The sequence below is a fragment of the Ricinus communis genome, chromosome 5 (genome assembly GCF_019578655.1).
Source record: "Ricinus communis isolate WT05 ecotype wild-type chromosome 5, ASM1957865v1, whole genome shotgun sequence".
Lineage (NCBI taxonomy): Eukaryota > Viridiplantae > Streptophyta > Magnoliopsida > Malpighiales > Euphorbiaceae > Ricinus > Ricinus communis.
In genome coordinates, this window is record NC_063260.1 from 13,281,409 (window position 1) to 13,292,569 (window position 11,161).

At 34.9% G+C, this 11,161-nt stretch overlaps 1 protein-coding gene across 1 annotated transcript; it reads left to right on the forward strand.

Annotated features, from left to right (window-relative positions):
* Window positions 1–863: 863 nt before the first annotated feature.
* Window positions 864–1,887, forward strand: LOC8281764. The gene is made up of 4 exons (XM_002521394.3): window positions 864–1,020; window positions 1,146–1,251; window positions 1,343–1,417; window positions 1,510–1,887. The coding sequence occupies exons 1-4, from the start codon at window positions 961–963 to the stop codon at window positions 1,563–1,565; spliced, it is 297 nt and encodes a 98-aa protein (XP_002521440.1). The 5' UTR covers window positions 864–960; the 3' UTR covers window positions 1,566–1,887.
* Window positions 1,888–11,161: the final 9,274 nt, after the last annotated feature.

Consider the following 11,161-nt stretch of genomic DNA (forward strand, 5'->3'; position numbering starts at 1 on the left):
AGAAATTGGTTTAATTAGAGTTTGAACTATAGTTTATATATTTTTTAAAAATAATAAATTTTATATTTTTTAAATTATTCTGTTTTATCATAATATATATAAAAGTATAAAAAAAGAGGAACAAATAAACTATCTAATAAAGTCTCGCTATTCTTTACTTAAATAGATTAATTTGATCATTTATCAATTTAATTTAATGAGATATAATATTTAAAACTAATAATTTGTTTAGTATAAGTCTAATTTTAAAAATTAAACTCTATTAGAATTTTGAATTAGCAATAGTTCTATTTTTAAAATATAATAATTTAATTATATATTTAATATTATATTATCTTATTGATTAGCTTTCTAACTATATAATAATTTATAATACTAAACAAATAGTATATTGATTATGAATTATAAATAAATTTATTTATTGATGAATATATTATAATTTAAAAATCTTATCATTTTGTTTATATAAATCTAAAAATTTATATTATTATATTTTTAAATAATATCGAATTAAATAATTAATATTTACACAGATGATAAAATAGACATCCTATGAGGAACCTGTTTTATGAAATTTGAACCAAATTTCAAATATCGCTTGTTGAAGGGTCAAACGGGGGGTTTAACAAATCACAATATGATAAATGGCCACTATCACCATTTCCCATCTCAAGAAAAATCCTTCTCCTAAAATGATAATAATAATAACAAGAAGTAAAGGAAGAATAAGAACAAGAGAAGAGGAGTCAAATCACTTGAGGATGAGGTGAGCCCTTGTTTTGGATTTCTCTTGCGCTTTTGGCCCTTCACTTGGATATCTATGGATAACAGCCACTCTCTTCCACCTCTACTGCTTGCCTTGCATTGCCTCTACATTTATATATAGCCAACAGCCAACATAAATATCTTACCACTAAAAATATCTCATACATATCCTACACTTTTTACATCTCTCTCAAAATGTATCATGAGCATCACCTCCCTTGTTTGCATTGCCAACCGCAAGAGTATATCAGGATGGTAATTATAATCATATATAACTGTCTAACAAAAGCTTACATTCTTCAGAATCATTGCTTTTGGTTGTATACTGCACTACCCTTCTTGTTATTATTGACAATACTTTGCATGATTTGTCATTTCAGGTTCAACATTTGATAGAGCGGTGCCTCCTTTTTCATATGAGTAGAGATGACTGCATCAAGGCACTGGAAAAGCATGCTAACATTCAACCTGTAATCACTCTTGCAGGTCTATATTCTCTCTCTCTCTCTCTTCTGGGGTGTCTCTCCCCCCTCCTTGTGCTCCTTTTCTTGACTAGTTTTGCTACTTGTAACTGCAGTATGGAGAGGGCTACTTAAAGAGAATAAGGGCTTCTTCCAAGCATATTTTGATGCTATTTCTCCTGCCTTTAGCAGTATGCGATTTCCGACTCTTGGTTATAATTTTTCTTCATCATCATCATCTTATCTGAACTTTATTGTTAAATTTGTGACTTTTCTTCTCCAGGTAGATTTCCTTGGAAAGAATACAACAACTTCGGGAGAAGAAAGCAATGGAAGTGAAATCTCAGCATCGATCCTTTAACCAAATGGCTGGTCCATATCCAATTAGCAAATCTAATAAACAGAGTAAGAGCTGGAGACTTGTGTGCTGATATAGACAGCTGCATATATTTAGTTGTAGACTCGACAGTTTGAGATAAATGGAGAATTACTTCTCAAGCATATAAAGATTTGTTCCAGTTAATTCCTGTATGTATGTGGCTTGCTAAAATCGAACAGTTTTACTAGTTAACATTGGAGCGAGCAACAAAATTCTTGCACTTCACCATATGTAAATTTATCCAACAAGGAAAAATAAAAAACAGAATTTCTACATGCTTCATTCAAAGCTTTTTCTTTTATCTCTAAACTTTTGATATTGAGAAAAGGGCAAAAAGAAAAGGAAAATAATGTATTGATAATCTACATAAGAGTTCAAAGAAATTAGAGTTAGTGAAGACTATATATGCATGGCCCGTTGCCATCACGAAGTGAAATTGGCCTTAGTCACTTGCGTTTTTCCCCGCCAATGCCTGACAATTAAGTTGGAACTCGTTTTTCTTTGGCTTCAGAAAACTGAAGCTGAAGTTGCAGAAAGGATTATGAAATGACTACATAACAAATAAAGGTTACATTCATCAATTTTGCAAAGCACGTTCATGGAGACAACAACTTCATGCACCATAACATCCGTTCCAGGACAAACCACTAAATTACCTGCATTGTTAAAAGCTACTATTTACAAAGTGAGGAGGATTTTGATCAATTAAAATTTCATTCAATAGAAAACATAGGTATATGAAGGGAGTTTAAAATCACGGGTCTGAGGGAGTTTAAAATCAACCATAGAATTTCGTTCTTAGCTATCTTGCAAGCCTTCTACCAGTGGAGAGAGTAAACTTGGCACCTGAATGGTTGATCAGGACAAGGCTCTCTTGGTGGTGTTAACGTTTGATTCTTTATTTTTGGAAAGGATAATGGACAAACAAATAAAGACTTGTAGAAAGAATTGCTACCGATTCTATGATCAGCACAAAGACAAACCTCATAACAGAATGATATATTTGTATGTTCAATAGAAACATTGTGAATCAAATCAAAATGAAATGAACAAATTGGTGTCTGATAGAATTAAAAATAACAGAAGATGTAAAGAAAGCAAACCATATAATGCCTGATTCTGATGAGAATGTCTAATATAAGACACTGGATGAAGAGATAATTTTGCTTTTATTTATCCTAATGAAATTCAAGTAATAAAATCTTTTTCTTCTATCAGCTGTGACAGAGAAAGATGATAGTAAGAAAAATCATTGAAATCAAAGAATCTCTGTGACTGCAAATGATTCCATGCTCAGGCAACGCGAAAACAGAATGTCAAATGAATACAAATTACAAACGTACGAAGACATTTATCATTTCTGTTTGACCCTTGTTATTTTCCTTTTACTCTCCTGTCATTTAAGAAATCCGAGTAGAACAAACTTGAACCGACTAGAATGTATGGGATACGAGTAGCATAGAATTAAGCAATGAGTTGTTGACCACAAATATCAAGCAGAACACCATCAGACATTTTTCTTCTCCGTGTTCAATCATCAACCAAGCAGGTACTCCGGAGATAAAGCCTTTCTTAAATGAATTTAATTACTTAAAAGAACTGTAGGTCTTTTATATTACTAGTGAAAGCAATTAAAGTGTTTGATAAAATATAAACAGATAAAAAAGACAACATAATGATATTTTGATGCTTTTTGATGAGTCAATCATGGACCATCTAGGATTGTCCTAAAAGTGTCGGTGTGAGAATTGAGAAATGGTTTGGTGATGCTAATTCGATGGAATGAATAAAAATGAAAGGTAGAAGAAGGGATTTAAATGGAAGTGATATACCAAAAGTTGTTTTATGTTACCTAATGAAGGTAAAGCATAAGAGGTCTAATGAAAATAGTTAGGTACTTAGAATAACATAACGGTGTGTGGATGATTCCTCTTTAAAGAGGCCAAATATGCTATAAGTTGGAGCCATGTCGAGAAAGCTAATGGGATCAATTAATAGAAGCAGCAATAATGGTTTAAGAAAAAAGATGGCTATTTGCATTTGTAATCAGGAATAGTGTAAGCAGATGATAATTTCTTACCCTTTCAATAGAGTTTTGTATTTGAGAAATTTAAACCAGATAACTTAAACAATTAATGATGATTTAATATGATAATTAAGACTTTTTGTATTTGTTGGAATTTTTATATTGAATATGTACTTTTTAGGAAATGAATATAGATAATTCATGTGCAATCTCTAAATTAATTTTAGATATATAAGATATATCACAATTATATGAAATATATACTAAAAATAGTTTCAAATACTATCTAAATCAAATATTGTTGAATGTACTGAATATATACAGTGCAGGAAGAATTAGTTAATCGGAAAGAGAGGAAGAAAAAGAGAGAATCTAGAGACAAGTTGAGAAGCTAATGATTAATTCTGCAATATTCCAAATACATGATATGCTCATGAGTACTGGCAACATTTTAATAGAAGGAAATACATATCAACAAATAAAGTTGTTGCAACAGTTTTAGCAAAAGGACAAAAGATAATTATAATGAAAATGCGCAGAAAATGATGCTACCAAATATAACTAACTCCTCTGATAATCTATGGTCACGTCACTATAGCAATGCAGCTTAGTTATTAGCTGATTTCTTCCATATATCAATACTCCCTCCTTAAGCAACCTTGTCCACAAGGTTAAGACTTGGGAATCTCTGTTCCAAATCATAAAGGAACTCCCATGTAGCTTCTTCAAGTAACAAACCTGACCATTGGACCAACATCTTAGTGGCAGCTTAATTTTCCCTCTTCACCATCTTCGTATCTAATATAGCTATAGAAGTCATAAGAGGAGGCTCTATCAAAGGTAATTCTGTGGTAATCTGAGTTGTAACTGGAATGAATTTCTTAAGTTGTGATACGTGGAAAACAACATGGATAGCTAAACCAGGTGGCAAGTGTAGTTTGTAAGCCACTGCCCCTACATTATCAATAACCAAATATGGGCCATAAAATAGTGCACACAACTTATGAACTTTTCTGTGAATCACACTTTGTTGCCTGTAAGGTTGTAGCTTAAGATAAACTGAATCACCAATCTAAAACTCCCTATCAGTTCTGTGCTTGTCAGTTAGTTGCTTCATCCTATGGTGAGCCCTTCACATATGGTATTTAACCACTTGTAACCCAAACTCCCTGTCTTGTAATACTTGATCCACTGCTGCAATTAGGAGTCTCCAGGGAAATAAGGAATGTGTAATGGTGGTGGTATGCCACAAATAATCTCAAAAGGGGTGGTATGAGTAGAGGAATGTTAATTTGTATTATTCCACCATTCAGCAAGAGTTAACCACTTAAACCACTGTGAGGGATTAGAACCTGTCATGCACCTTAGGTATGTTTCCAAACATCTATTTACCACTTCTGTTTGCCCATCAGTTTGTAGGTGATACTGTGGATCTACATAAAGAAACCCCTTGTAACTTAAAAAGCTCATCCCAAAAGGAACTTACAAATATAGGGTCCCTATTACTGACTATAGATCCAGGCAGTCCATGGAGTTTAAAAACATTATCAAAGAACAGTTGAGCTATCCCAGGTACAGAATAAGGTGTTTCAATCCAATGAAGTGTGCGTACTTACTGAAACGATCTACCACCACTAGTATCATATCCTTGCCACTAGATCTTGGAAGCCCTTCAGTAAAATTCATACTTACATCCCTCAATATGCCTTCTGGTATAGGTAAGGGCTACAGCTTTCTAGGAATGTGCATATTTTCAGGCTTAAACTATTAGCAAACTCCACATGCTCTAATATAGTTTCTGATGTTTCTCTCAAGCCCCTTCCAATAAAACAACATCTGAATTCTCTTGGTAGTGGCCTGCATTTTCGAATGTCCCCCAATGGCAGAATCATGCATGAGTTGTATCAGTTTAAGCTTTAGTAAGGAATCATTGCCTACAACCAACCTACCATTCCTCCTAAGTAGTCCTCCAGCCCATGTATAAGGACTATTGGTATTCTAATCTTGCTGTAAGGCATTGATGATGGTTTGGACATTTGCATCAGCTTGCCAGCTAGCCTCAATCTCGGGTAACAAACTAGATTGGATAGTAGAAACTGTTAAGGCATCTAACTCAGAATGTTGCAACCTTGAAAGGGCATCAACAGCCACATTATCCTTCCTTTTCTTTTATAGATAATTTCAAAATCGTACCCAAACAACTTGGAAATATACTTCTCTTAATGAGCAGTCGTGATTCTTTGCTCTAGTAGTAATTTTAAACTCTAGTGATTAGTCTTAATGAGGAAATGTTGCGAGCTTAGGTAGTGGTCCCATTTCCTGACAGCATAGACTACAACAAGCAATTCCTTGTCATACACAGATAATTAGAGGTGCCTGGGAGCTAAGGCTTTGCAAATAAAAGCAATGGGATGTGAGTCTTGCATTAGGACTGCTCCAGTTCTCATATCACAAGCATCTGTCTCTACCACAAATTATTTTTCCAAGGAAGGTAATACTAAAACATGAGTATAGTTAGTGCTTTCTTGAGATTTACAAAGGCTTCTTGAGCTTTGCTGGACCGGTTGAAGGCCATCTTTCTTTAGTAGTTCAGTAAAGGGTTTGCTTATAAACTTATATCCTTTAATAAATCTCTTGTAGTAACCTAAGAGCCCTAAAAAACCCCTTAACTGTTTAATATTGATTGGTGTTGGCCAATTGACTACTGCTTCTATCTTCTTAGGATCAGTGGACACCCCTGCAGCTGAGATGTAATGACCTAAGTACTCTAACTGCTTCCAAAAGAACACTTGCTCTTTTTGATAAACAGATGGTCTCTCAATCTGTCAAACACTAGCTTGAGATGTTGCAAATGTTCCTCCAAATTCTTGTTGTAGATTAAATATCATCAAAAAAATACCAGTACAGACTTCCTGAAAAAGGGTCTGAAGACATCATTCATGAGACTTTGAAATGTAGAGAGTGCATTTTTAAGACCAAAGGGCAATGACCATAAATTTATAATGGCCATCATGGGACCTAAATGCAGTTCTATAAATATTAGCTGGATGCATTCGTATTTGATGGTAGCCTGATCTTAAATCAAGCTTGGAGAAGATTGCAGCTCCATACAACTCATTCAGTAATTCCTCAATGATTGGTATAGGAAATCTGTCTTTTTATAGTATTCTTATTAAGCTCCCTGTAGTCAATGCACATACGCTAGTTGTTGTCCTTGATTTTTACAAGCACAATTAGTGAGGAAAAGGGGCTAACACTTGGTCTTATTACTCCACTAGACAATAGTTCTTGTATCATCTACTCTATTACAGTCTTTTGTATAGGGGAGTGTTTATAGGGTTTGATATTTATTAGTTTTGTTCCTTCAATTAAAGGAATTCTGTGATCATGAGTTCTACGAGGAGGTAGTTCTTTGGGATCATCAAGTAAAATGGAGTAAGTTTCTAACAGTTAGGAAAGGTTAGCAGGGGGTGGTCTTTCATTAGGCTCAGGAAAAAGTTGACAAGTGTGTGATGAAGAATGGTTGACTATTATTGCATAAGCTATGAATGAGAGTGGGAGTGTGCTAGGATTTGGTTCATTATTTCTTCTCAGATTTGCTGGATATTGGTGACGGTCAACCCCTGTAGCTGGTATTCAACTCCTTATAAGTAAAATCTAATTTTCAGTGTGCTGAAGTTCCATGCTATATCTCCCAAGTTAACCAACCATTGAATACCTATGACCATCTCACACCCTCCCGAAGGCATAATTAGGAAGCTAGAAGTGAATTCAATTCCCTGGATCTTCCAAGTGAATGAAATACTGCTGTAGATACGGTAGACATGATTCCCATCTGCCACAGAAATCTCTAATGGCTTGATTTCTGTCAATGTGTATCCTAGTCCATTAGCTAAAGAGAGATTAGAGAAGTTATGGGTACTTCCTGAATCAATTAAGATGTGGACAGACCTTCTCTTAGCAGTCCCTTTTACCCTCATAGTTTTAAATGGTTGTTCTAGCAAATCAACCATAGCATATAAGGATAGTTAAGGGAATTTTTTGACAATTTCTTCAACACTCCATTGCATATTCTCCACATTTCCTATCCCTGTAAGCTCCTCAGAACAGTCTTGCACCATAATCATGTGTAGTTGTTTCTTTTTACATTGATGAGCTGGAGAGGATTTTTCATTATACAAGAAATAAAGGTTCTTGGCTCTTTTGTCATTCAGTTCTTCAGGAGTAAGTCTTTTGGTTCTAGGATAAGTTGGTGGAGCATTGTTCAAATTCTGTGAAGGCCAAGTGTTAGGTTGAAGGGTGTTATTCTTTGGTGGTGGTGTGTTTGGTGTGGGTAGTAGGCTAGTTTTAGAGTGGGTAAAAGGAGAGGCTTATTACTGTAGGTTATGTAACCTTTGGTGACATTTAAGTAAGAGTCCTGCATTCTGGCTAATGCATAGACTTGCTGCAAGTTAATAGGATTCAACATCCTTACTGGTATTTTTTATCTCGTCTTTTAATCCACTCAAAAAGCAACTTAAGGAATACTCCTCAGTAAGAGTGCCTGTATTAGATAAAACATCAAAGTTTTCTAAATAAGTCTGTAGATACCTGTTTAAGTCAAGCTTTTAAGATCTGCCATTGGGTCTTCATAGGCTCTATCATCAAATCTAGCCTTCAATTCAACCACATAATCTTCCTATGGAGGATCTTCATTCTTACTGCAATATTTGATAAACGATTGATGCTATTGAAGAGCTCTCCCTTCTAGGTGAATTGAAGCTAACTTCACCTGGTCTCTGTTGGAGTGCTGTCAACCAAAAAAAATCTATCACACTTGAACAACCAACCTTCCAAATCTTCTCCATCAAACTATGAGAATTCAATCTTGGTAAATCTAGTAGTGAATAAGTGATTGCTACTTTGAGATCTGTATTCATTCCTACTAGTGAGATCAATAGTTAGAGCACAAGGAGGATCTGCAACTTGCTTACTAGCAGAAGAAGCAGCTTGCCTAGCTTGCAAGGAGGTCATGAAGGTCTTCAACTCCTCTCTCATTAATTCCCTCGTCGATTGATCCTGTTGTTTGTTGTTTTCTTGAATCATTCCTCGACAAATGGCTCTGAATGATTCCTCAATTTTCTTCTATTCTTGGGCCCTTGTTGGAGTTTCAAAGGAAAAGAAAGATTAAGAAGAAAGAAATTGTTGTGTGAAGTCTATATAATTTATTAGACTGTGAAGACTTTAAATACAGCTTAAGATGAAACTGAAAAACGTCAAAATATGAACTATTCATGGAGTACGTTTCCATGACTAACAACTCCCTAAATAACAGAAACTACTGCTTACTAAGTTATTTGAAACAGTCAAATAAAGAAATTACATTTATTTAAAAAAAAGAAAAAATAAACAGCTAAAGTACTCTAGCTGGACAGTAACTGCAACAACTAAAGTACAACTTCAACACTCCTCCTTACTTTGGTTGCTGCAAACTCCAAGTTTTTCTCGAAGAAAATCAAACTTGCTTCTTGGTAAAGGTTTGGTAAATATATCAGCTAGTTGCAATTCAGATTTGCAATAAGTTAATCTAACTGTACCTACCTTCTGCATTTCTCGGAGAAAAAATAATTTGATGTTGAAATGCTTGGTTTTTCCATAAAAAACAGGATTATTTGAAATAGAAATAGCAGCTTGATTATCTACAAATACATATGTACATCCTTCTTGCTTCATATTCAAATCTACTAATACCTTTCTTAACCATAAACCTTGATTTACAGCAGCATTAGCTGCAATGAATTCAGCTTCTGCAGTAGACTGCGCCACCGTAGCTTGCTTTTTGCAACACCATGAGAATACACTTGAACCAAAAAAGAAACAGTATCCTGAAGTGCTCTTCAAATCATCAAGAGAGCCTCCCTAGTCACTGTCGGAATATCCTTGCAAAATACAATCCTGACTTGTGCAAAATTTAATTCCAAAACTCAAAGTCCCTTTCACATATCTCAGGACTCTTTTAGCAGTAGTAAGATGAGTTTCTGTTGCACAATTTGTAAATCTAGATAGTAGACTTATCGAATGTAAGATGTCAGGCCTAGTAGCTGTTAAGTACATTAAACAACCAACTAGACTTCTGTAAAAAGTTTCATCAACTGGTTCAGCTTCATCTTCTTTGCTCAGCTTCTCCTTCTGGCACATTGGAGTGTCTACTCTCTTGCATTCATCCATTCTGAATTTTTTCAGAATTTCCTTTGCATACTTTTGTTGACAGATGAACACTTCTCCAGGTTTCTACTTTATTTCCATTCCCAGAAAGTAAGCCATTCTCCCCAAATCTGTCATCTCGAAAGTTTACTTTATATCTTCCTTGAACTTTCTCACAAGCTCTTCATTGCTTCCAGTAACCAACAGATTATCCACATACAATGAAACAATAATAAAATTGATTTCATCACCTTTGATGTAGAGGGTAGCTTCATTAAGACTTCTATTGAAACCTAATTGTATCAAGTACTCATCAATTCTGCTGTACCATGCTCTTGGGGCATGTTTCAGACCATACAAGGCCTTTTTGAGCAAGTACACATAATCTTCTTTCCCTTTCACAACAAAGCCTTCAGGTTGCTCGACATAAATCTCCTCATCCAAGAAACCATTCAAGAATGCTGACTTGACATCAAGTTGATAAACTTTCCAATTCTTTTTTGCAGCTATCGCAAGCAACAACCTGGTTGTATCTAATCTAGCAACAAGAGCAAACGTCTCAGAAAAATCAACACCAAAATTCTGAGCATATCCTTTTGCAACAAGCCTAGCTTTATGCTTGTTGACTGAACCATCAGGATTTAACTTGGTTCTAAATACCCACTTCAGTCCAATCACTTTTCTATTTTTGGGTCTTCTCACCAGCTTCCATGTTTGATTTTTTTCAATCATTAACAGCTCTTCTTTCATTGCTGTAGTCCATTTCGGATCCTTTTCTACTTCCCAAAAATCTGTTGGTTCAAGCACAACAACATTGCATCTTTCATAAATATCAGAAAGTGACCACATACCTCTAACTGGAATGTCATCAACCAGCTCATCTTGATCAAGTTGAAATTGTGAAACTTGACCAGGAAATTCAACTCCTTGTTTTTTATCCCAATCCCACTCATCATTCTCCATGAAATGCACATCTCTACTTATCAAAATTTTCTTGGTGTTTGGTTGGAAAATCATGTAAGCTTTAGAGACTGAGCTGTACCCAACAAAGATTCCAGCTTCTGCCTTTTTATCCAACTTATCCCGTTTTTTTTAGGAACATAAACAAAACACAAGCAACCAAATACTTTGAGATTTTTTAGAGAGGGTTTAAAACCATACCAGACTTCATATGGAGTTTTTTCTACGACAGCTTTTGTAGGAAGTCGGTTAAGAAGAATGACAAAGTTATGATGCGCATTACCAAGACTTTGGAAAATTTTTCTCAAACATCAAACATCTAGCCATCTCCATAATGGTGCGGTTCTTTCTTTCGCTAACTCCATTTTGTTGTGGAGTGTATGGAGT